This window comes from Drosophila rhopaloa, unplaced genomic scaffold (genome assembly GCF_018152115.1).
Source record: "Drosophila rhopaloa isolate 14029-0021.01 unplaced genomic scaffold, ASM1815211v1 contig_115, whole genome shotgun sequence".
Taxonomy (NCBI): Eukaryota; Metazoa; Arthropoda; class Insecta; order Diptera; family Drosophilidae; genus Drosophila; species Drosophila rhopaloa.
Window position 1 is genome coordinate 10,775,340 of NW_025334990.1, and position 26,401 is coordinate 10,801,740.

Below are 26,401 nucleotides of genomic sequence, written 5' to 3' on the forward strand. Positions count from 1 at the left end.
ATACCAAAAGGGCCCCCTTCATAAGCCACTGACCTCTATGCATTTACGAATATCGCTCATCAATATAAATTCCTCTCCCCTTTTTCTCCCTCCGCAGAACTAGCTGGCAAAAGCCCCGCTTGCAACTCATCCTCCTCCTCGCTCTCCTCGTCAAGCAGCTCCAATTCGAGCGAGTCGAAGGACACAAACTTCGAGTACGAGGACGAGTGGAACATTGGCGGAATACCAGAGCTGCTGGACGACTTGGACGCGGACATTGAAAAGTCGGCGGCGCATTCTTCGGGTGGTGGCAACCAGGCTACCGCGCTAAATGCCAAGCAGGCATCCAGCTCCTCCACATCCTCCTCATCATCCTCCAAGGGCGGCGCTTCATCCTCGTCATCCTCAGCAGCGGCGGGATCAGGATCATCATCGTCGCACAAATCGCACAAGACCACATTGCACAGCAATTTGTCAGCCACATCGCCAACCACAATTAAGTTCACACGCCAGCCGGTGGCCAGTGGCGGAGCTAACTCCTCCTCCTCTTCCTCGTCAGCAACTGCGACGCCCAGTGGCGGCAGTGCGAACGTGGTGGCCAAGGGATCATCCACTTCCTCGTCCTCCACATCCTCCTCTTCCTCGGGAAAGCATCATCACCATCACCACCATCACTCGAACTCGAGTAGTGGTGGAAGCGGCAGCAGCAGCAGTTCCAAGGGCTATAAGTCCGCTTTGGTGGCTCAACTGAACAGTCCGAGTCCACTGAACAGCAGCTCCAAATCCCTGAGTGGATCGGGGAGTGGAAGCGGGAACCCAAACGGATCAGCGGGAGCTGGAGCCGGCAGCACTTTGTCATCCTCGACATTTGCCGGCTTCTCTAAGGGCGGCAGCTTAGTGTCCTCCTCATCCTCATCCACGTCATCGTCATCCTCGTCGGCAGCGGCAGCTGGAGCAGCTACAGCGGCTGGCAGTGGACAGCAGGGCTCCAAATTCTCCGCTGGCGGCATGTCCTCGCAAACGGGCAGCGGCAGCGGCGGCAACAACAACAATAGCAACAGCAACAACAGTAGCAGCGGGACCGGAAGCGGAGGCAGCGGTTCGGGCAGCGGCACAGGGAACAGCGGAAGCGGTACCGGGAGCAACAACAACACAAGCGCCGGTGGGCCGCCGAGTTCGCAAGGCGGCAGCAACAGCGGAAGCGGTAGCGGTAACAGCTCCTCCAGTGGCAAATCGAGCGCAAAGATGTCCATAGACCACCAGGCGACGCTCGACAAAGGACTCAAAATGAAGATCAAGCGCACCAAGCCGGGCACCAAAAGCTCGGAGGCCAAGCACGAGATTGTGAAGGCCACCGACCAGCAGCAGAACGGAGCCCTGGGCGCCGGATCAAATAACTCGGCCAACGAGGATGGGAGTTCTGGCTCCGGTTCCAGTTCCACCAACGCGTCTTCCCTGGGGGGCAACAATTCGTCGAGTAGCGCAAGCAGTGGCAGCTCCTCCAGCAGCGGCAGTTCGTCGGGCAGCAGCAAGAAGCACCTGAATAATGCCAGTGCCGGGAGTGGCTCCTCCTCGTCGGGAGGAGGGGGCCAGAACAATGCCGGTGGCCATGCCAGCGGAGGGGGATCCTCCGGCAGCAGTCAGTCCACGCCGCAAGGCACTAAGCGTGGCAGTTCGGGTCATCGGCGCGAGAAAACCAAGGACAAGAACGCACATTCCAATCGCATGTCCGTGGACAAGTCAGCGGCGGCTGCCTCGGCGGCCGGAGAAAAGGATACGCCGGAGAAGGGTTCCGGAGCGGGAGCTGGCGGATCACCTTGCTCGTGCAACGGAGAGGTGGGGGCTCCCTGCTCTCACCACGCCTGCATCCGTAGAGCCGCACACATGTCCAACTCCGGCGGCAGCTCGAATTCGAGTGGAAGCACTGGACAAACCGGTGGATCCTCCTCCATGTCGGCAGTGCCACCAGGTGTGTTTACTCCTTCGGCGGGCTCACCCTCGGGCGGATCACCATCGACAGTGGTGCCTGCGGCTGCCTCTCTACTGGCGGCCACCGGAGCAGCCTCCTCCTCTGCCACCCAACTGGCCAGCAGTAATTCCGGCGGCGTGGGTGGATCCGGGGGAGGTGCCAATGCACCGGGACCGCCGGGAAAGGAATCCGCCGGCAGCATTAAAATCTCCTCGCACATTGCCGCTCAACTGGCAGCTGCTGCCGCCTCCAATAGTTACAGCGGGAGTGGCGCCAATTCGAATCAGGGCCAGAACAGCACTTCTGGCGGAGCGGATGGCAAGTCGTCCCAGTCCAAGCTGATGGCACCCGGCATGATCTCAGCCACCATGCATCACACGATCTCGGTGCCGGCGGGCAGCACAGGAACAGGGGACGAGGACACCAAATCGCCGCCCGCCAAGAGAGCCAAGCACGAGGCTGGCGCTAGCGGAGCAGTCGGCGGCAAGGAGATGGTGGACATCTGCATCGGCACCTCGGTGGGCACCATCACCGAACCGGACTGCCTTGGACCGTGCGAACCGGGCACCTCCGTAACCCTCGAGGGTATCGTGTGGCACGAGACCGAGGGCGGCGTTCTCGTGGTCAACGTCACGTGGCGGGGCAAGACCTACGTAGGCACCCTGCTCGACTGCACCCGACACGATTGGGCTCCTCCAAGGTGAGTTGGTGGGGCATTGAGATGGTCTTACGGTGATACGCTTTTCAAACTGTTTCCAAATTATTAATTACTAGATAAATAAATAAAGATGCCTTTCAATATTATGTTGCAAGTTTATTTTTTTTTATTTCATTTATCTTTTGTACCCATGTTTTGGGGATCAGTTTGAAAAGTATTGTATATGGATAATATTGCCATAATCTTACAGATCTTAAGTGGTCACATTATTACGTTTGTATGCACTGTATTCTTTGGCCTTTTGTCTACATTTGAGACTTTTAATCAAGACAATACTTTAGTGCATATCAACCGTAGTAATCATTTTCTGTTTGTGTACAAAAGAAATTATTTATCAGTAAACAGCTTAATTTGCCAATCATGTTTCCCACATATGTGGTTTCGTTTTGATTGAAGCAACTCGATATCTGTGGGGACTGACAACAGTTCTAGCTATGAAAGTGCTGATTACTTATTTATTTTCATGTCTTCCAGATTCTGTGATTCACCAACTGAAGAATTAGATTCTCGAACTCCAAAGGGTCGCGGCAAGCGCGGACGCAGTGCAGGTCTCACGCCCGACCTGAGCAACTTCACCGAAACCAGAAGTTCGGTAAGTAAAAGTATTTATTTATTTGATAGATCCATTTATTAAAAACCGGATTATAGTAGAGATATTGAAATTGCCACCCACTTTTTTTTGAAAAAGATTGTTAATATATATTTCCTTTTCTTTATAGATTTACTTCTCACACGCCCAGGTGCACTCAAAGCTGCGTAATGGTGCTACCAAGGGACGCGGGGCGACGCGCAGTGCCTCCGGCAATGCGGCGGCAAATAGCAACAGTAGCTCGTCGGGTAACGGGGGCGGGGCCACGCCCAGCACGTCGCCGACAGCGTTCTTGCCGCCACGTCCGGAGAAGCGCAAGTCGAAGGACGAGGCGCCTTCACCGCTTAACGGCGATGCGGCGGACGGAGTTGCGTCTGGCGGCGGCATTGGAGGAGCTGGTGGAGTTAGCATGGTGAACGCCAGCGGCATTCCCATCTCGGCCAGCGGCGGTGGCCTGGCCACGCAGCCGCAGAGCCTGCTCAATCCGGTAACCGGCCTCAACGTGCAGATCAGCACCAAGAAATGTAAGACTGCCTCGCCCTGCGCGATCTCCCCGGTGCTGCTCGAGTGTCCCGAGCAGGACTGCAGCAAGAAGTACAAGCACGCCAATGGGCTGCGCTATCACCAGTCCCATGCCCACGGTGCGGGTGGCGGTGCCAGCTCAATGGACGAGGACTCAATGCAGGCGCCAGAGGAACCGGCCACGCCGCCCTCGCCCGGAGTTCCAACTGGACCGGGATCAGGATCATCTGCAACACCAACAGCAACCCCAGCATCAGCAGCAGCGCCATCAGCGGGTCAGGGAACTGTGGCAGTGCCCCCAAACACACCCACCGCCAATTCCAGCAATCCCGTCACCAATGGCAGTGCTACACCCACGACATTATCTTCTGGATCGGCATCTATTGTCGCCCCAAGCACCACCCCTTCTGTGGCAGAGATGCCATCTGCAGCGCCTATTTCTGCACCTCCGCCAGCGACGCCACCAGCTCCTGTTCCCATCTGTGCAGTGCCACCGTCTGGAGCAGAGCAATCTGCAGTATCAGTAATGCCCCTGGGCAATCTTCCACTGACAGCAGGCCCGAATGCTGCGACACAGCAGCAACAGCCTACCACACAGCAGCAACAGCAGCAACAATTGCTCGCCCCAGGAGGCAGTGCGCCAAACAACCAGCAGCAGCAGCAGCAACAACCAATCGCCGGAGGCAGCATCACTGCTGGCATCTCTGGACAGGCTCTATCGCAGCACCAGCAACAGCTAATGGGTGGATTGCCGGCCATGTTGTCGGACCAGCAGCAGCAGGCCTTGATGCAGCAGGGAGCACGTAAGTACTTTATTTTTATGAGTTTTTCTTTTCGAAGACCATGAAAACGATTTATTTGTATTTATTTTAAAACTAATTATTATTGCCTTTCCTTTTCTCTTCAGTTAAAGCGGGAGTCCTGCGTTTTGGGCCACCGGATGGAAATCCCCTGCAGCAACAGCAGCCGGGTCAACCTCCGGTCAATCAGCAGACGCAACAGTCGCCTCCAAGGCCGTCGAGTCATGTCCAGGATGCGCAGCAGACGCCATCGGCCTACGCTCAGCAGGCAGGGCTAAAGACCTCGCCAGGATTCGGATCGGTAAACGTGAGTGCCGCTGGCAGTAAACAGAAGAAGAACCGCAAGTCCCCAGGACCAGGTGACTTCGAGGGCCGTGTTTCCCGCGAGGATGTACAGAGTCCGGCCTACAGTGATATCTCCGATGACTCCACGCCAGTGGCCGAGCAGGAGCTGCTGGACAAGTCAGTCGGTCAGGTGGCGGCAGCCAAGCACATCGAGTTGATGGGCAAGAAACCGCAGGATGTGGGAGTTCCACCAGCCCCTGCTCCCAACATGTATGTGCCGGGAATGTACCAGTTCTATCCGGCTCAGCAGCAGGCACCACCTCCGCCACAGCAGCAGCAACAACAGCCGCAGTACATGGTGCAGACGGAGCCAGGAAAACCACCAGGATTGCCACCGGCGTTGACCCAAGCTCAACAGCAACAGATGCAGCCGGGTGCACCTCCGCCTACCTCACAGCCCCCGAGTCATTTGCTGGGTCCACCAGGACAGCAGTCGGTGGCCGCCCACCTGGCGGACTATAGTGGCAAGAACAAGGATCCGCCGTTGGATCTGATGACAAAACCGCAGCCACAGACAGGTCAGCAGCCGCCGCAACAGCAGCAGCAGGGCCAGCAGCAGGGACCGGAAAACAATGGCAAGGAAATCATCGGACCGCCAACCTCGCAGCCGGGATCGCAGCCGCCCCCGGTGAACCTCAGTGCAGTGTCTGGTCCGCCACCAGGAGGTCTGCCACCAGGTCTGGGTGGCCTCTCAGCGCTGGGAGCAGCCGGTCTAGGAGGTCCTGGACCAGGCAAGGGTATGCCCCACTTCTATCCCTTCAAGTAAGTTAACTTACTGTTCTGGCTCATCATTCTCTGCATCACAAACTAATCATCCGTTTTACTTTAAGCTTTATTCCGCCTGCGTATCCGTACAACGTGGATCCCAACTTTGGATCAGTCTCTATTGTGGCTTCTGAGGAGGCCGCCAAACTAGGCGGACATCCTGGTCTGCCGCCCAGTTCGCAAGCGCAACAGCTGTCGGGTATCAGTATCAAGGAGGAGCGTCTCAAGGAGAGTCCCAGTCCGCACGACCAGCCCAAGCACATGCCACCACAGCAACAGGTTAGACTCTATTTTATTTTTTGCCTTTTTGGCGAAGCTAATGCATAATAATTTTCGCAGATGCTTGCCAACAAGCTGATCAAGCAGGAGCCAATGACTAAGCAGGAGATCAAGCAGGAACCCAGCTCAAACCAAGGGCAGCAGCATCCGCCACCACAACAGCAGCCTGCGCCGCAGCCTCAACAGCAGCAGCCACCACCCCCGCAGCCACAGCAGCCGCATGCCCTGCATCCAAAGGATCTGCAGGCACTGGGCGCCTATCCCGCCATCTATCAGCGCCACTCCATGAGCCTGGCAGCAGTGCAGCAGGCGCGCGACGAGGAGTTGAGACGGTAATTGATAATATAAGAATAATAATAATTTAGAACCTAGTAATTTCGAATTTCTATTTTCAAAAGATTATAGAAAAACATATCCTCAGAATTCAAAGCCTTTAAGAAATGATGACTAACACGATTATCTTTTCCCAATTAGGTACTACATGTTCACGGGGCGACAAAATCAGGCAGCCGCTGCTGCTGCCGCGGCAGCTCAGAACGCCGCCAGTGGTGGGCTTCAACCTCATCCTGGCATGATGCACAAGGATGAGCCCGGCATGAGCTCGGCACAGCAACAACAGCAGCAACAGCAACAACAACAGCAAATGCAAATGGCTCAGCAGCAACAGCAGGCGATTCAGCAGCATCATCAACACCTGCAGCAGCAACACCAACAGCAGCAACAGCAACAACATCAACAGCAGCAGCAGCAACAACAGCAGCAGCAACAGCAGCAACAACAACAGCAGCAGCAAAAGCTAAAGCAGTCGCAGGCGGCAAGTGCGGCGGCCAACAACAAGGCCACCAATCTGACGAAAGATTCGCCCAAACAAAAGGGCGGTGATGACGACCAGCCGCTGAAGGTGAAGCAAGAGGGCCAGAAGCCAACCATGGAGACGCAGGGTCCTCCACCACCACCCACGTCGCAGTACTTCCTCCATCCCTCGTACATTTCCCCGACGCCATTTGGGTTCGATCCCAATCATCCGATGTACCGCAACGTGTTGATGTCAGCCGCCGGACCGTACAATACGGCACCGTATCACCTGCCCATCCCGCGTTACCATGCCCCCGAAGATCTCTCGCGCAACACCGGTACCAAGGCCCTAGATGCACTGCACCATGCGGCCAGCCAGTACTACACCACCCACAAGATCCATGAGCTCAGCGAACGGGCCCTCAAGTCGCCCACCAGCGGCAGCGGCCCCGTCAAGGTGAGCGTCAGCAGTCCCAGCATCGGGCCGCCCCAACAGGGCGGACCCACGAGCAGCGGCCCCGGATCCGGAAATGTTTCCGGAGTCCTCGGCCCCGGCAGCGGTCCCAACCAGCAGCCCGGCTCGGCACCTGGGTCTGCGGGCGGTGTGCCGCTGAACCTACAGCCACCACCCGGAGGAATGGGCCCGGCGCCCGGCAACAAGCCGGATCTCTCCGGACCCAAAGGACATGGCGGTGTTCCGCCCGGTTCGTCGTTGGACGGCCACAAACAGTCGATGCCCGGCGGTCCGCCGCCGAATGGGCCACCAGGCAATGGAGCCGTGGGCGGAGTGGGAGGCGCTGCGGGCAATGGCGCGGCGGGAGGAGGTGGTGCAGGTGCCGCCGATTCGCGCAGTCCACCGCCACAGCGTCATGTTCACACCCACCACCACACGCACGTCGGCCTCGGCTATCCCATGTACCCGGCGCCCTACGGAGGTGAGTAGCAAATGAGGATTTAATACGGAGAGTGATACTAAGCCGGTTTTATCCTATTTCCCTAATAGCGGCTGTATTGGCTAGCCAGCAGGCGGCTGCTGTAGCTGTGATAAACCCGTTTCCGCCGGGTCCGTCGAAATGAGATCCACTGAACGGCAGCAACGAGAAGAAGGCGTATAACGTGAAGAACAATTAGTGCGGAGCGGAATGCGATGGTGCCCGCCCAGAGTGCATTTGCTAATTTCCGAGATCCCCAGGGACAGAGTGGCAGCAGTGGGTGAAGGAGATGGCTTTGTTCCCCGTTGGATTCCAACCTCTTCCCGTCGAAACCTGTCGCAGTCTTGGCTGCCTCTAAGAGTCCCTTCGGTGCTGATGCATCGGTGATCGAGGAACCGAGAGGAACGCAGAAACGACTATTTATATGCATAAGTATTTTTTGATGTTTCGTTCAACGTGGTTAACTATAACTAGCCTAAGGTATCACTACTATTACCGCATACAACCTATACATATATAAATATATATAGCATAACTACATATAACGACTTTTCCCTAAGTGTATTTGCATCTGCATATAGATATCTATATTTATATTTATATCATACGAGAGAGGCGTAAACCGAACATGAACAAACAAAAAACAAGCAGATAACATGAATTATACAAAAACAAAACAAACCAGATACTGTAGGGTGTTGATTTCTTTGTAAAAATAAACATTAAACGAAAGAGAAACGAAATTAAAAAAATACAAATGTATGGATATTGTTTAACTAATTGATTCTAAATGATTAAATTATGCAAGTAGGACGTACAAGTTTAGCATTTAGCGTGTGTATTAATTATCCTTATCTGTGTTGCGGATGGAGCTGCGCGAGATTTGCATCTAAAAGACAAATTGGGCGCGCCGCCCATTCAATTCTTATAAATATATATATATATTTATATATATATTATGTGTATCTAAATCTATATCTTTGTGTGTACTACTCGTATCCGTAGTTTCTATGTTATAAGTTCTCCGTGAATGACTACGATGAATTTTTCGGCCAGCAGCCGCACACTAATTTAAATTGTTTCTAAGCATCAATTTGTACTTTAAATATTTATACGCATATGCATATATGATATGATAATTGAAGGCGAGATATATGTGTAATTAAATGATTATCTATGTGAATGTGGGTGTGTAGTAGTTCACTAGCCGCTTCATAGACTCTACACGCGTGATTTATGGCACTTAATGTTCTTTAGCCTAAGCCCCTCAAAAAAACACCTTTCCCATAATGTCCCATACTCCAAAACACATCAATTCTTCTTTAGAATTTATAAATAAAACAAGTATTGATTGTAAATATACCTTAAAGCGAGTCTTTTGTATTGTAAATTAGTTCCACTGATTGATTTGGTGGCCCTGCTTACTGCATTGCCACCAAGTTCGTGTTATAAACATTAATGCATCATATTGTAATGTACTATATGTGTTTGCACCAGTTGCGGCAACCCATAAACGAAACGAAAGCGAATTACCGCATAATAGCAATTTGAATTATGTCTTCATGTGTAGATCAGCGAGTGTTTTCCTTACACCCATTTAGAGTCGCTAGGTTTTTTGACATTCTCAATGCAATTTGTAATCAAATCATAGAAAGCATTCGATTCACGGATACAAACACACAACATAACAATTAAATGGGGTTTAACAAATTACCATAATGGCTTATGTAATGGTACAAGCAGAGTTTTATACAAAATATGTATTTTAGAGATGGTAAAGCGCATTGAATTGAATTCGAAACAATGAAATTGTATCTAAGCAAAGAATGTAATCCACAAAACGGCTAACTAAAGCTAAATCAAGCATACAAATATGGACGAATATGAACAAAACACATAACTAGCGGCTAAGAAATTTCAACAAAATATAGTACACATATTTAAAGTATACAGAAAATTATAAAAAACAAAAACAGCTTTAGATGTGAATAAAAAATATGTAATTAAATCAATGGGCTGTTTTAATGGGGATTCTGTCTTTTAGTTATAATGGAATTCTTGGGCAATCAATAATAAATGTTTTTATGATTGGGATTAAGTATTTTTTTAATATCATAAGTTAGTTATTGCTAGGGTCCTTGGTTATGCACTTCCCAGGGGTATGATGAAGCTCATATAGTCTGCTGTGGCGCCCCAAGATGTGCGATTCGTCTGGAATATCACTATCCAGGCAGTGAGAACTATTAGCCAGAAGAAAGTTCCCACCGCGGAGAATATTACAACTGTAAAAGGTTGGTAAAAAAAAACAATATTATAAAGTTATAAATGGATCCAATGGGTAAGCTTACATTTCTTTATCTGGCTCTGTTCTGGATATGGGGGCTTATTGAAGGCCTCCTGGAAAAACCAGCAAACGTTGATGGCCCACACAAAGGGAAGGAAGGCAAAACCAGCTAAAATAAAGGAAATGATTTAACGTTATCCGTTTATACACTCATACAAGCAATTTGTAATTACCAAAGAAATATTTGCGACAAAGATCCAGTTTTCGTGGATTTGGTGCCTTAGAGATATCCATGATTAATCTTTTCTAAAGTGTGGGCGTTCCTTTGTTTTCTAGTTTCTACCTATTTCAGGGAATGTTGTGTATTTTAACCAAGTAGCTTAAAAAGCTGCTGGTGTTAGAACAATCTTTGGTTATTTTTTTTTAATTTATTTAATATGATTTCAGTTTTGTTGGTTTTTGTTGTATATTTCAGTAAATAGCCGAAATCGATAGGCTCAGCTTCGTAAGTTATCGAAGTAGGGATGAGCTAAACTGTGACTTATGGATAACTGTGTGTCTTACCGATGGTTAAAATATATTATACAATTAAAAAACAAATAGTGTCTGTTTTACCGATGTTTAAAATATAAATTAGTTTGTGAAGCAACTTTTGTTATTGTGAAAAAAATGGAAAAAAAGGAATTTCGTGTTTTGATAAAATACTGTTTTCTGAAGGGAAAAAATACAGTGGAAGCGAAAACTTGGCTTGATAATGAGTTTCCGGAGTCTGCCCCAGGGAAATCAACTATAATTGATTGGTATGCAAAATTCAAGCGTGGTGAAATGAGCACGGAGGACGGTGAACGCAGTGGACGCCCGAAAGAGGTGGTTACCTTTGAAAACATCAAAAAAATCCACAAAATCTAAGGCCTATTTTGAGGCAAAACCTAAGGAGTACTACCTAAATGGTATCAAAAAATTGGAAGGTCGTTATAATCGTTGTATCGCTCTTGAAGGGAACTATGTTGAATAATAAAAACGAATTTTGACAAAAAAATGTGTTTTTCTTTGTTAGACAAATATTAACAAATAAATAAACAACAAATATTATTTAAATAAATAAGACACTTACAAAATTAAAAGTGTCAAGTGGTTACAAATAACTTAACAACTATTTTTGTATGAACTAACTTTTTTATCAGTAAAAGAAGCTTTAATTTAAGATATAAAATGCACTTAGGAATAAACTAAACACAAAGAGGTTTCTATTTTATTTTAACAATTTTCCGTCAATCAACATTATTGACTATTTCCAGGACAGTACAGTATTAACCTACATATCTTCAAAAATACGAACTGCCTTCTACGCTAAAAAAAACTATTATATTAACATATAAATAAATTATTTTATATACATTTCAGTTTGAAAAATGAACTATAAACTGTGACCTGCCATTCCCAGTTCAGTGTTGTAAATTCCCCGAAACTGGTCTATCGATAGTTATTCGCACCCGTCACTAATTTAGAACACACCGCGTAAAAGCGACGCCGATTTCAATTTCAACGATTTGCGAAAAATTTGCAAAAAAAAAAGAGGAAAACAATGGCCGACGTGGACGACTTTGACTCGCTGTCCAATGCAGAGCTGCGTGCCAAGATGCTGGCCCAGGGGCTGCCCAACATTCCGGTGACGGACAGCAGCCGCAAGGTGCTGGTGAAGCGGCTGCGCGCCTCCATTGGCGGCCAGGCGTCGCCGGCAGCCAGCCCAAAGAAGAGCAGCCGGCGAGAGACCCTGGCTCCTGGTCCCATTCCAGTTGCCTCTGCTCCGGCGGCTGCCTCCACTCCGGTGGACAAGCTGGACGGGAATAAAGTGGCACCGGCCACCAAGGCTCGTCGCACCATTGCCGCCACTGAGGCCAAGGAAGCTGAACGTCGTCGCCCCGAGGAGCCAGTGGTCGTCAGGAAGCCCACGGCTGTGGCTGCTCCACCCATTCAGACACGTCGCACTTCCACCTCGTCGACTGGGTTCGAAAGAAAGGTGGTGGAGCCGGTGAAGAAACCACAACCTATTGCCGAGGAACCGGCTTCAAACAAACGTGCTGATCGTGAAGAAAAATACCTAAAGGTCAACTCGCTGATTGTACTGGAATCGGACGAAGAGGAGGACGAGCAGCTGGCCCAGGCTGCCAATCTGGTGGAGCAGCAGCACGCTGCCAGGGAGAAGGCCACTTCCAAGCTTACAAGCAGCGGCACCACAACCTATGAGTACAAAAGCAAGGTTTCGTCTGTGGTGGAACCTCCTCGTCGGCCGGTCTATGAACCCACACCGGCTCCGGTGGAACCTCCTCGTCGTCCGGTCTATGAACCCACACCGGCTCCTGTGTTAGCCCCATCTGGACCATCTGCCAGGACGCAGACACAGACCAGTTCGGCCAGGTCCTACGACTACCTCAACAATCCAACCGGACGCTATAGCAGCTATGTCCGCACCGCCGCCCAGGGTTATGTTACTGCCGAAGCTCCGCCGGCTCCATCTTACACATCATCCAACTATCGGAGCACCTATGCCAACGAGCTGAGCGACGAAAACGAGGGAGAGGATGACCAGTACGAGAGCACCTTTGCCCAGAATCTGGCGCGCTTGCGGGCCGAGAGGATTGGAGATCGCAGCAGTCCGTATAGCAGGCGCACTTTGGCCAGTGGCTCTACGGCCAGCGGAAGTCTGGGCTACGAGCCGCGTGCCAGACGCTCCTTGCGTCCGGATGACAACAGCATTTCAGTGGCCTTTGGTCGCTGGTGGAACAGCCTGGAGCAGAAGTACCACATCAAGTCAAAGCTGTTCATACTGTTCGTTGTCGTCTTGTTAATCGGCATTTATAGCATATTTTTCTGACCAGCGAATTACTATTCTTTTTTGAATCTGTACCCTAGTTTGTATTCCATGTTGGATTTGTTTTGTAAACGAGCCCGCCGCTGCGGACTTTGTATAAATCTTGTTTCGATGTAATTTGAGCTTGAGATTGACTAGCATTTAAGCTGTGTGTTATCCGTGTTCCAATAAAGCCCACTTGCAGGGAATCGCCTCAGATGACCAGTTGTTGTTCCGATGTTTTTTCTCCGAAAGGTATTCGATGCACTCCAGTTGCGGCAGGTGTTTGCCCAGATCGGATCAAGAAACATCAGCAACGACGATCGGCTAATGATGGAAAAGTATCTGGAATGCGTGTACAACACTTGTCGGCATGACTGTGACCAAATGGAGGCGCAATGACAACAAGATACCCCTGCTCTCTAAACCGAACTATTCCTGCTGCGAGCTGGCAATCCTTGCCTTGCAATCAGAATTAATAAGAATTTTACAAGTCAGCGGTGAATGTGCGTTATTTTTAAATCCTACCCAGGTTGGGCTGTTTAATTTTATTAACTGGAAATCGCACTTACTCGTATTTCTTCATTTTCTTAAGGAAATTTCGCGCCATATTTAGCGGCAACAAGCGCGACCGGATCCGGGTCTGCCTTGCATGCCTGCAATAAGTTATGAAAATTGCAACTGCAGCAGCAGCAACAGTTGCTCAGGGGAAATGCCAGTGGTGCTGCGATGTTGCAGCCACGGCCGCCTGTCGCCGCCGATGATGAATTCCACAAATGCATGGAACAGCCAGGCGGCAGATTCCTTGAAAAACAAAGCCATGGCCCATACAATATATCGTGTGGCTAATAAATACGCCGCGCATTGCTAGTTGCTCTTAATGAAATTAACTTCCAGGAATTACCTACATGGCAGCAACGATGCAGACGACAACAACAGCCAAGACATTGACGACTCCAGAGAGCAACAAAGCAACTGCAACAGCAAAAGCAATACCCAGCCAAAGGCAACAATGGCTGCTTAGGCAAATGCAACCAGCCATCGTGCATGGAAATTAAATGGAAGCCTGCAAAAAGTTTCACGCACTCGACACGTTAATAGAGTCGTAGTCACCCAGAGCAACATCAGGTCCAGCAGCAACACCAGACCCCCACAGCAACATCAGACCCCGCAGCAACACTAGACCACGCAGCAACACCAGAGCCCATATGGAACACTAAAGCCCCGCAGCAACACCAGACCCCCGCAGCAACATCAGCGCCCAAGAGCAACACCCGCGACCAACAGCTTCCCATCTTCAGTTGCAGCTCAAGTGTGACATTCATGGAAAACACCAAGTGGAATATGATTTTATGGCCAAAACCGAAACTTTTGTCTACATCACGTTCCCGTCCAGAAGGAACCAAGGAGTGGGCTGAAAAAAAGAAAACAAAAACCGAGGTGGAGGTGGGGCTGTGCTGGGCCAATGACTTCCTCGTTGTGAGCCAATTAAAGACGCTGGTCGTTGTGGTCGCTGCTGAAATCATTTGTAATGCAACGTTTGGAATAATTCACGCGCAAATTGCTTGCGACTCGCGAAAAATATTGCAACATTCCACAGCAAATTTTACGATTATGCGTTTGCACCACAACAGGCACTGCTGCCGGTTGCTATTGCTATTGCTGCTGGCCAGCACCGCAGCAACAGCAACTGCAGCAGCAACACAAGCGCGGTCGAGCAGCAACACATTCGCTCGTAGGCGCTCACATCACATCAAATCAAATCAAATGTAAGCGCAGCCCGGCAACTGCCAACCGGCGAGGCATTTCGTTGTCGGCCAGTGCTCCAGATAGATAAATCAGTCGGCTAATTGTCCCAACCTGACCGGTCTCCAAACTCTGCGCCTGGGAGCGTGAACTCTGCTTGAAAGGATACGAGCAGTCGTCGAACATCGTTTCCCATCGGAATCCGAAGCTCAAGAATTTAAATTTCTAATCGAATTACGTTTTTCTCCACATAATTAATCGTAAAGGATGACATTTTTATGCAAAGACCCAAAGATCAAAGTTGAACATCGAAACATAGCATCTGTGGAGATTGGACATTTTAATTCCATAAATAATGACAGTTTGTCTCTAAACAGACAGTCAGTGTCTGCCCACTCTATACGGCCTAAAAGAAATCATTATTTTTTTATTTTCGTTAGCACGGTATCTGGGATTTTACTGGGGATATTGGAATTGGAAAATTAAAATATAATATTTTAAATAGGAATTTACTAGAAAAAGAATAGAGTTTGCATTTATTGCAAGGAAAAATTGTAGAGTATTAATCATTACAACTCTTTGAAAATATTAAATTTATCTAATTTGAATTAATTGTAATAGGCAGTTATGAAGATATGTAAGAAAATTTAAAATGCTATATTATTAAGTTTCATTAATTTAAATAATTCTCAAATATAAGCCCCTACAACATTAAACATTAAAGGAGTCTACAAACTCATGCTAGTAATATATACTGCATTTGTAATCAATTTGTTTGTGCAAAATTTAAAAAGTCAATGAATTTATATAGTTTTCCCAAAATACTGTCCAAGGATTAAGGATTCCAAGGACTGTTTTAGAGTTCATATATATGTATATTTATTCCTTAAGCTATAGTTATTAACCTTTAAATTCTAGGTGAGGGTAAATGTCTTGCTCTAAGCTTGGTATTTAAGATTTGAAACCATTTATAAGGTATCAAACATTTCGAATAATTGAAACATACAGTTCTGAGTGGCTCCATGTCTGGCCATCTCTTTCGCGCCGGCAGTGTCTTTTGGGCTGACTACTCGTTGTCAAGTTGTGGACCACAGCGACCAATCAGTGTCAGCTGGAAGTGTCTTTTTTAGTGGCCCAAAGTGATGAGCTAATCAACCTGACCTGACCAGTCCCACAGTTACAGTCGAGATCGGTGCGGTGTGCCTATGTTAATAACATTATTTATGTATCTTGTATTTCGGTTTATTTTCGTGTGTTTTGTGTATTGTTTTGTGTTTGATTTAACAGGAATTGGAATTAGAAATGAAGCGAAACAAAGCGGGCAACGAGCTGGTATTTCCTTCATTTTGTTTGTGTTTTAGGTGTCAATCGCATTAGACGGAAATCAGTTTTGTTTTTTATTGTACAAATTTATCGCATTGGGAGACTCATTTGGATTTGGGTTTCTATTTTCTGTACCAAAGTCTCTCCCTGCTGGTTGGCTTTTATGTAAAATTAAACATTTTAAATTGGCCACGAGATAATTTGTGGTATATGCGATATGAGGTGGGATGGCGTTGGTGTGTGCGTGTGTGGTCTCCATGATCTGAGCGGGCATCAAATAAATTATAAACCCATTTAAATTAAACTGAATAGCTGGCTGACTCGCGTTCGTTGTCTGAGTCTTTTGTTTGGGTTCGTTTTTTTTTTTGTTTTTTTTTTTTTCTCGGTCACAGCCGAAGGAACTACTGCCCCAGCTGCAGGCGCAGAACTGGTTGACCATAACAATAAAATCAGCAACACTCGCGACATTCCCCGCAGCCAAATATGGAATTTATAATTAATTTTTATGTCCATGGGATGCAATTAGGAAGGGAGCAGGCAGACGGGAGAGGGGGAAAGGAGAGGAGGGGCATCCACAGGGGACATATGGCCAGATGCAAATGAAATCAAGTCATGCCTATAATCGGATTTGTTGCTCCTCGTATATTAACTTGTCACAGTTTCTATGTGTTGCACATAAACACAATTTGTGCTTAATCCAGCCAAGAACCTGGGACTCCACTTCGAGTTTCCTGGGACTTTGCTGCTCTGTGTCGCTTTCAATTATGACATTTTGTTGCTGTTTTGTCACTTGTGCCACTGCCGATGACGTTGGCTCACATTTCGCTGACCACAAAACTGATGATTGCACCTCTTCACCCTCGTATTCGACTGCAATCAATCATCGCTCCACTCAAAAGTTCTGCGGTTGTGTGCGCTCCATGTGCGATTGCCCACTGAGCACCATTTAGCCCAACTATCCCCCAACACCTCCTATCTAGATGTTGCGACAGGCACCCACAATTCGGGGGCCAGCTGCGTTTTAGTCTTCTCGGGGGGCTTTTCGGGGTGGGGCCATGCCGCACGATCCCGATTCGGCGCAAATTAGGCGCGAAAATATGCAGCAAAGTGAGACAAACAAGCCGAGAGTTGCTAAAAGCCTTCGCGAAAACTGAAAACTAAACGAAATACAGCAACAACAAGAAGAAACAAAAAACTTGCCGCTGGTCACTTAGTGGTGTTAAAATTTGGTACAGCGATTGCATCTATGGCTATACAAATTGCCACAGCGACAGCACTCGAGAAACATGGCAGTAGCAGCAGCAGCAGCAGCAGCAGCAGCAGCAGCAACATGAGCAACAGCAACAGCAATAGCAACTGGGGCTAAAACTGCGGAGTCGTTTTGTCAACACGGAGCATGCTTAGCCGCGTTTTCCCAGGGGACACTTAACGCGGCTGCTTAACGTCTAAATCTGTCGTCAAGGCGCGCTCAAAAAGCTAAAATGTGTTTGCCGAAGAGACGCGAGATGCCAGCGGACTGGGGGCACCATCAACGTTGGACCATCCAACACCCAGCTCCAACAGCCAGATTCAGCTCCATCTCCAACTCCGTCTCCGTCTGCAGCAAGTGGCCAAGCGACGAGGCAGCAATTTGTATGCAACTTTATGTTTGCCCACTCGCACCCTGCCTCGAACCCAGCCGAACCCACGGAGGAGCGTCGAGTCGCCTCGCGGACCTGACGAGCTGCTCCTGCTGCCCTCGCCGGCCATTCGCGCCCCAAGGGTATTCACACTGAGGGAAAATACAAGGGGGTTGCAAATTCATAGTAAATAGCTTAGTAAGAAAAAAGTTTAGTGGGTAAGCAATTTGGTTTGTTTTCTTTTCAATTTAGTTAATTTGAATACACTTTGTGGCAACAGTAAAAAGAGTTTTATTTGTTTCTTATATAAATGAATGAATTTCAGTCACCATTTAAAAATCGAATTTTAATTATCGATTTAGGGTTTATAAACATTTTTGGGAAGATTAGAATTTTTAATTGTTATTTGGAAAATATTTGAAAGGTTCATATAAATTGTTTTTATATGGAAGTATTTATCCTGGAACATGGAGTCCAACTCAAGTGATTATTTACATCACCAACATATGATTTATTGTTGTCTTTATTAAAATGCTCAATAGAATTATGTTTTATTTAACATATTTATTTGACATATCAAATATTTTAATTATTTGTATACATTCTATCAAATCAATATTAAATTGGTTTGAGCTTATAATTCAATTATAAACTAATTTGATAAGTGTGATAATTTAACTTGCTAATTGTTGACCTATATTTGTTTTTGGAATAAGAAATAGAAAGTAAGTAAATATTTTGCAATAGAAATAATATTTATTTTTTATTTTCTATTTTAATATTACAATTCTTTAAAGAGTGTTACTTTATTTCCTTATTAAGGCATTGCATTTTAAATTTCTCCGAGTGCCTAGTTTGGCGAAGGCTATTCAGGCCGTGGTCTGTGCGCTCGCCCAGCGTTTTCCTCCTGCCTTTGTTTGGCGCTCGTTGTTGTTGTTGTTGTTGTTGGCTGTCCCCTGGCTGCAGTGCGTTGAACGAGTTAAAGACGGAGCAGCGGCTAAATTTATGAACCGCGGCCAAATGGAGAGGGGCAACCTGGATGTGAATGTGGATGTGGATGTGGCTGTGGCTGTGGACAACGATGCGTTCGCATGTAAACATTCTGTGCTGCGCCGACGGGGGAGGGGGGGCAGGAATTTATATGCAACATAATCAGCATAAATGCCGCATGCGCCATCAAAATGTTGCGACCAATGGCATGACCATCACCTCCTGGGTGGGTGCCAATGTGCCCAGTGCCCTGCACCCGACTAATTTAAGCAATTTGCAAATTGAGAAATTGCAAATAATTTACAATTTAGCCAAAGTAAGTGCCAAGTGCCCCGAACAATGGAAATGGGGGAAATTCGAAACGAAACGAAACGAAACGAGGCAAAGGCGACCGCAATGGGAAAGCGAAGGGCGGACAAGAAAGCTCAGTGAGTTGGTTTTGCCCTTCAGTGGTTTTCCTTTGTCGGCAAGGCCAACTTTCATTTACCACCACCCACTGAAAATGCCACCCACTCAACATATCAAAGTTACAGTAATTCGAGCAACTGCAACTGCAGATGACAAAACGCATTTCAAATGATCGCATTGCAGTGCGGTTTCACGGGGAGAAAGGCCGCCTCGAAATGTGATGGCCCAAATGAGACAGCGACGAGTTAATTAAGTTTCCGCAAAGAAAACGAAGGGCGGCCCAAAAGAGAGTGAAGGGCCCCAAAGCTGACAGGGCTGAGCTGCAATTGTGCCAACTCGTGTGACAGTTGCCCAAAACAAATTGTTGGCCATTTAATGGACCCAAAGAACGGATCCCCATCTCGGCAAGCATCGCACCGAAACGAAGCGAAACGAATCGAATCGCATCGCATCGCATCGCATCGGGATGAAGACAATGCAAGGCCTCGCATGCGGATACCCAGCAACTCCATCTTCTGGCTTGACAAATTCCTCGAAGTTGTTACCATATAAATTTCTGCATTTTTGGCTTTGCTCTGCTTTTATTTTCCAGCCCCTTGATGGCAAGTAGTCCCACCAGCGGGCGGCGAGCGGCGGAGATGACTCAGCCTGCCAGCTTTTTATTGATCGCTGGGCAGGGACAGCAGAAGCCGCTACAGGAGCGGAATTTTGCTGTTGGGGTTTTTGGGGCTTATAAATGATAAATTTATAAATTTAGCTTAAAGATAAATAATTAAAAAAAGGAACTCAAATTTTAAGTGCTGCTGTAAACAACAATTAAGCATGAGAAATATGATTGGATAAAGAGTCAATAAGTTAGAAAAGAATTTGCACATCCCATTGGGGATTATTATCGTACTATAAATTATAGCATTTCTAGAACTTTTTAATTTATTATTTAATATATTGTTTATTTTTTTGATAAATTAATAATTGTTACAAAATAGGAAAAAATCTTTAAATAAGAGACTCAGCCATTTAATAATCAAATCCAATTTTTTTTTTAACTCAATTTTGGATTAAGTCAAGTTTATGAGAAAGGGATCCATTAAAGATAAGCCAACCAACAATTAACAATGCTTGATATTCATGAAAAAAGATTAAAAAAAATAATATTCAATTAGAAGCAAACATAAGTCCATTGAAAACATATAGATACATTTATTTAGTATTTGTTGTGCAACTCAACAAAACCTTTGGATACCTGTTGTTAATTAACCCATAAGTCTGCATAGTTTCTTAGTTCCATATTAAAGCCAATCAAGTTAAATGGCCACGTAAATCTTTCTAACCAAATTTAAGTGAATATTATATTGCTTTTGAACCTTCGAGTGGTGATTGCAGTCCCATCCTGGCCACGTTTGCCCGCCTCCTGCCAACCAGTTGGCAGTTGTGCCCCCGATCCGAGCCACTTTCGGCAGCTCGAGTGCAGGCAGACTCGTAATTAGGCGCATTACATGTGTTTCTGACATTTTTTTGGTGGCATGTGGCTGGTGGATGGTGGATGGCGGATGGATCGCACGGTGCAGTGGCTCCACTCTCTTATGCAAATGAGAGTGCTCCCTTGGCTCGCCTTTTGTTATGAAGACAAATGGAAGTCACGCCCCGGTCTAAGCGCAAAGTAAACACTTGCCAAATGACCATAATTACGAGTTGAACTTAATTTATAACGAATGCATAACTTCGGTCGCGAATCGGTGCTGCTGTCCGAGCTTAGAATAAATTATGAATAATCCACGATAATAACCGACAATTAATTTTTAACGCTGATTTGTGCGAGTTTTATGCTCCGGCAATGAAAAGAGCGGAAAAGCAGAAAGGAAAAGACAAGCCCAAAACCAGAATATCAATTTAGCGGAGCGATGGGACCAGTCGCATTCTCAGTCCGACTTCTTAATGTATTCCCCATCTGGGGGAATTGCAGCGCCAACACATCGTATGTCATGGCAGGAGGAAGAGAGGAGCAGGAGGAGAAGGAGGAGGGCGAGGATGAGGAGGTGGCCGCCAGGAGGTGAAGCGACGAAATGAGGGACAACGACAAATCGACAAATATGCAAAAGAGGGGCGCGCCAAACGGGGGGCCTTATCGCATTTATTTATGCATATGCAGTGATTTGGCCCCAAAATCACAGTCCGAAAAAAAAGATCAGCGCATAAAACAAAAGACTCAGAGCACAAACTCGTTTCGCAGGCCATTGCGAACTGCAGGATGTAGGGCCCCGAAAAGTGGCACAAAACAGGAGGGAAAGGGGCGAGGGGATTGGGAATCGGGGATCGGGTAGACGATGACCATGGCGATGCATCACCAATGCCGAGGCACGCTTATCAGTAACCTACACTTAAAGTTAATGCATGCCCGCCAGGACCAACCAGCGGAGATGCCGATGCAGTGGTTGCCGCAACACTTAAACAAATTTTATGAAAGGTTATTAAAAGCGTTAAATGACTTTTTATTTCACGCATATCTTTTTTATTATTTTGAATAAGTTGCTGTAGATGGCGGAAACTTTGCAAAAGTATTTCTTTTGAAAATTATTTATTCAATTAACTAACATCGACTACAAATTAAGCTATTAGATTTTAGAAGCACAAATAGTTCATTAGGAACACAGAATTTAAAATAAAATAATTTTATGAAAAGTGTTATTTTGATTCAGCATTATATAAATATTAAGAAATAAAGTATATACATATTTGGAATTAGTTATAAATGTTAATATATTTTACTTTATCTTAAGACTAAAAAGTTGTACTGCCTCTTGTTAAGTTTTTTTAATATTTTAATACACCTAATACTTCTGATTTCTTAAAGAAAATGATCCACTAAAGAGTAAGCCCTTTCTTTGTTTTAAAAGAAAAGTAGTCCCCTTTTTTCGCAGTGCACTTTTTGTTGTTATCAGCGCTGGGCCTGGGCTTTTAGCAAACGCCGACGCAGGCCGCTGGGCCAGATCAGGCAGCCGATGTCAAAAGGCAGGCAGAAATAAAATCGAAAATGAATGCGACTGGGCAGATAAGCCGGCGAATGACACAGAGCGACAAGTTGACAATCGGAGGGGCAGGGGTGGGTGCGAAAAGGTGTCCTCATTCGGGTCAAAAGAGACCAAAAACAAAGGACCAAGTGCAGAGGGGTTTGGAGCCAAAAAAACCCAAAGCCACCAGGCATTCGACTTCTGACCAAACTCGAATGCAAATCGATGCGGCAATAAAACTATTAAGCCATTAGTAAGCCAAACACGAGTACAATGCCAGAAAACAAACACGTGCAGCAGCAACAGTCACCACAGCAGCAGCAGCAGCAGCAACAACAACAGCAGCAACATCAACCGCAGGAGTTGCAACAGCAACAAGCAATTAATGCAAATGCGGAGAGCAGCCGGCAGCCAAATCGAGAAGGAGGCAGGCCGGGCACATCGAGATCAAGACGGCAGACATATACGAATGCCGGGAGAATGTCGGGCCTCCTGCAACAGCAACAGCAGCAGCAACTGCATCAGGCACTGCAACATCCATTGCAGCAGCAAGAGCAACAGCAGCAACATTGTCTGCAGCCTGACAATACATGGCGAGGTGCAAACTAATTGAAATCATTACACTAGTAAAAATGTTAATTCAATTAAAATGCGCGCAGCAGCAACGGCAACAGCTGCAACAGCAACATCTTGCGCTCATAGTGACCCACAAGCTGTTGTTGCTGCTGTTGCTGATGCTGCAGCATCTCCCCACTAAAAGAGATATCATCGCAACATACTGCCTGGCCAGAGCTGCTCCTCCCACTCTCCATCCACCGCCCCCTTCGGGAACATCAGCAACATGTTGTTAGGTCAGCAGCAGCAACAGCAACAGCAGCAACAGCAACAGCAGCAGCAGCAACACGAACAACTCTAGGCCATTGGCAGTGTGGCATGCAAATGGGAGCTGAGTAGCGTGGTTCAATCGCTTTGGAGTAAAGATCCGGATCCAGTCTATCCATGAATTTTTCTATTGAAGGAGCCTACACCGACAAAATATGCGTTATCATTTCAGGATCAAGAAAATTATGACATTTTTGGTTATAAATGATTTATTTCATAAATATTGTTTGGAGTTATTCATCTAATCATATGATTTTTTTGCCTATAAGCGCTTACCAAAACTTTCATAAAGATAAAAATATATTTATATTCTAAATGATATGAAAGAATATTTATTTCCAAATTTTTCTCAGTACTTTTTATACTCAAATTTTTTATTATTTATGGTTATAGTGGAAAGTTAACTATTTTGCCAAACAAAAAGAAAACTATAATTTCTAATTTAGAAAGTCATTACTTGTATAAAATGAAATTACCCAAGCGCTTAATGACTTTTTTTATGGGTAAAAGGAATAATTAATAAACTATATAATAATTTCGTATTTTGACAGATGGTGATTTAAGTAAAATATCCCATTGCTTAAGGATGTACCGAGAACGGAGGAAACTCATCTGAAGGCGAGTCTTTAATGCCTGCTTTAAGATGGCGATTTTTCCCGCCGAACGCTTAGATGCCCATTACATATGCAAATTTTTTTTGGCCGGCAGTTCTGTGGCGCTTCCAGCTTGGAGCTGCGATTCGTGTGCCTCCTTTCGGTCCACTGCCAAACAACCAGATGCCATTTCCATTTCCAGGAAGGGCGAGGAGGAGGGCTCCGCACAGCGAGTCGCATTTCCGGTTGGACAAGTAGCTCCATAACAAATGGCCCGGCTGAAAAATGTTTGCCAAGTTGTTTATACTGCCAATAAAAGGCAATAAGTTAATTTCACACACACACTCTGGCTTACAAAGTGGAGTGGAGCTTTCTAACCGTTTTATGGTGGAAGTTTGTTGTATTGGCCATAAATGAAATCGAGTCCATAAGCAGTAGCGCAGCATCATCGAATGGACCAGCCTGGCCAGCCTCTCTCTCTCCGAGGTGTGAAAATGCTAGACCCTATTTGGAGCAGCTTAACACATTCGATACTATAACCATTATTAATACATTTGCATTTTTATGGATCGATCGATCGCCGGATCGCCGGATCGCTCCTCTCGATCTCGATGCGCGACGCCCAACGGAAGCTCCACCAGATAAGGCAGGAAACCGAGCTGAGTGTATGCTCAGGCATATTCATCACAGAATCACCTCGTAAATGGGTGCCCATTAACGATAAACAAATTCTGCCGGTGTAACTGCGGTCCATCCCCATTCGGGGGGAAAAAAAAACCCATTCCCAGCCCATACCCCATATCCAGCCATAAAATGACATATAAAAAAACACTTAAAATATTTTCAATGAGCGATTTTAATGGGCCCATTTTGGTGGTGGTCTCCCAACAGATCCACCGATCCACCGATCACACGATCCCCAGATCACCAGATCACCTGGTCGGGAAATGGCGGCTGCCTTAATGCAAATGACGGGAACTGGGCAACCAAACTACTGGTGTCGATATAACAATAAAACGCCCCATGGCACGCCCTCCAAGTGTCTGAGTTTGCGTCTGAGTGTCCAAGTTGGAGTGTACGAGTTCCATGCCCCCGATCTCTCCCTGGTTTTGGATGGGTCGGATTAAATAAATGCCAGCAGTCCAGAGCCGCCGAATCGGCGAAACAAAACAAAACTGCCAAAAAGGCAACCGAAACAGGCAATCCTCCGCCGCGAGAAGAGGAAACTGATCTGACAGATCTGATTGTAAGCATGCAACAAAAATGCGAGACGCCCCTCTGAATCTCAAAGCCTCGAAACCCCGAATACTGAATACTGAATCCTGAGGAATACCAAACTCCCCAGTTCCCAGTTACCCATGCCCCCCCCCACTCCCCCCGTTTCTGGCCTGGCTCCATCTCCATCATGTTTTGTGGGCTCGCGTCGGGCTTAAGCTTGTGCAATTTAGTGATCAATCATAGCGGGATGCGAGCAACGGAGCAGAATTCAATTTTAGTGCGAATGGCAGTTTGTTCTTGAGAGACTTCTTCTCTGTGTTGTTGTTGCTGCAGCTGATGTTGCTGTTGTTGCTGCCGCTGATGTTGCTGCTGCTGCTGTTGCTGCTGCTGCTGTTGCTGCTGCTGCTGCTGCTGCCGCTGTTGCTGTTGTTGCTGCTGTTGCTGCTGTTGCTGCTGCTGCTGCTGCTGCTGTTGCCGCTGCTCCTTTTGCTCCGTACAGCAGCAACATTCTGAGGCGTTTGTGAGGCGGCGGCGGCGGCTTCCACATGCGACTCCAGAAGGTGGAAGCCATAAATCTTGGCAACATGAGAAATGACTTTACCATTTGCCATGATGAGCAGCCAGCAGCAGTTGGAGTCGCCATCGCAGGAAGAAATGTAGGAAAGCTTAACCCATACACTCGCCATATCGCAAATGTTTGCATATGGCAACTCTAATTTTGAGGGATTTGCGTAAATTGTGAAAACGTCCGCAGGGATTTGAGTCAATCAGCATTTTCGATGGCAATTAGTTGGCCAAAGAATTCAATTCTCGAGGTGAACAATCACAAGGCCCCCCGCGAAAGATGTAACACAAAGTGATTGAAAATACCAGCTCATAATCAAGCCGATAGTGATGGGCAAGTAAATGATTTGGAATTGTATTTAAAATGTAGGGTACTACATATAAATGGGCACAGATAAATATCTATAACATTATTTGTATGGTTTGTAATTATCCAAAAGACATAGAAATAAAATTTTAATCAAAGTATTCGACAAACATTTTATAAGAAATATTATAATAAGCTAGGTCTAATTCCGTAAAGGTCTGAGATTCAACAAATTTATGCAGTTCTTATATAAAGTTGGAAAAACAGAATTCACTTCTTTGGTATGGTAAATTAAAAAGACCCTTCAACTAATATTTCTTTAAATTAATAAATTAATAATTATTAATATTTCTATTAATTAGTGCTTAATGCATATTATTTACATATAAATCCCGCAATAAGTGCTGTGATCGCTTGATCACTACTCTGCTTTCGGTCATCTCTGATCTGGCAGCAACTACAGCATCGATCGCCTCTCCTGCTCCTCCGTCTCCACCATCTCCTCCTCCACATCCACCATCTTCTCCTCCATCTCCATCCGCTTCCCCATCTCCATCTCGATTCCATCTCCATCTGGTCCGTGCGCAGGTCATTGGCGAGGTGTCTCCTGCTGCGAATTAATCGTTTTCGATGCTGACTGCGGCCACTCACTTGCTGTCCGGCTCTCCAGTCCTCCAGTTCTCCATTCCTCCAGTTCGAAGCTCCCGATCTCGGAGCTCGGGGTTTCCAGCCAGATCAGCTCCCATGGCTGATTAATATTTTGCCAGTTCATGAGTTGGAGCCACGTCGAATGCGAATCCGTTGGCCGTTTGGCATCTTGTTAGCAGACCCGTTCCCTTGCCTTCCCATTGGATGCAGTTTTGCATATTTCGTTTGTTTGTTATCCGAGTGCCTCCGTCGTGTGACCGACCTCCT

General features: G+C 46.7%; 3 protein-coding genes across 5 annotated transcripts in view; 2 read left to right on the forward strand and 1 right to left on the reverse strand.

Moving 5' to 3' along the window:
- Positions 1–9,701, forward strand: part of LOC108051346 (uncharacterized transmembrane protein DDB_G0289901) — an 85,441-nt gene extending 75,740 nt beyond the window's left edge. For 2 of the 3 annotated variants that reach the window (XM_044456501.1, XM_044456502.1), the window contains 8 exons: positions 98–2,648; positions 3,141–3,258; positions 3,386–4,580; positions 4,685–5,684; positions 5,753–5,966; positions 6,027–6,298; positions 6,441–7,696; positions 7,765–9,701. In XM_044456501.1, coding sequence (XP_044312436.1) covers positions 98–2,648; positions 3,141–3,258; positions 3,386–4,580; positions 4,685–5,684; positions 5,753–5,966; positions 6,027–6,298; positions 6,441–7,696; positions 7,765–7,838 — 6,680 coding nt within the window. In that variant the 3' untranslated portion in view covers positions 7,839–9,701. Of the gene's footprint in view, positions 1–97; positions 2,653–3,140; positions 3,259–3,385; positions 4,581–4,684; positions 5,685–5,752; positions 5,967–6,026; positions 6,299–6,440; positions 7,697–7,764 lie in introns of those variants that run through there. The other variant, XM_044456503.1, reaches the window with a different exon arrangement.
- LOC108051355 (gamma-secretase subunit pen-2) lies at positions 9,697–10,498 on the reverse strand. Its single transcript, XM_017133443.2, has 3 exons — positions 10,211–10,498; positions 10,042–10,146; positions 9,697–9,975 (listed from the first exon to the last, which is right to left on the reverse strand). Exons 1-3 carry the CDS (start codon positions 10,269–10,271, stop codon positions 9,836–9,838), a joined length of 306 nt encoding a protein of 101 aa, XP_016988932.1. The 5' UTR covers positions 10,272–10,498; the 3' UTR covers positions 9,697–9,835.
- A 967-nt stretch (positions 10,499–11,465) lies between these two features.
- On the forward strand, positions 11,466–13,047 carry LOC108051347 (otefin). The gene has a single exon (XM_017133434.2). The coding sequence runs from the start codon at positions 11,563–11,565 to the stop codon at positions 12,850–12,852; it is 1,290 nt and encodes a 429-aa protein (XP_016988923.1). The 5' UTR covers positions 11,466–11,562; the 3' UTR covers positions 12,853–13,047.
- Positions 13,048–26,401: the final 13,354 nt, after the last annotated feature.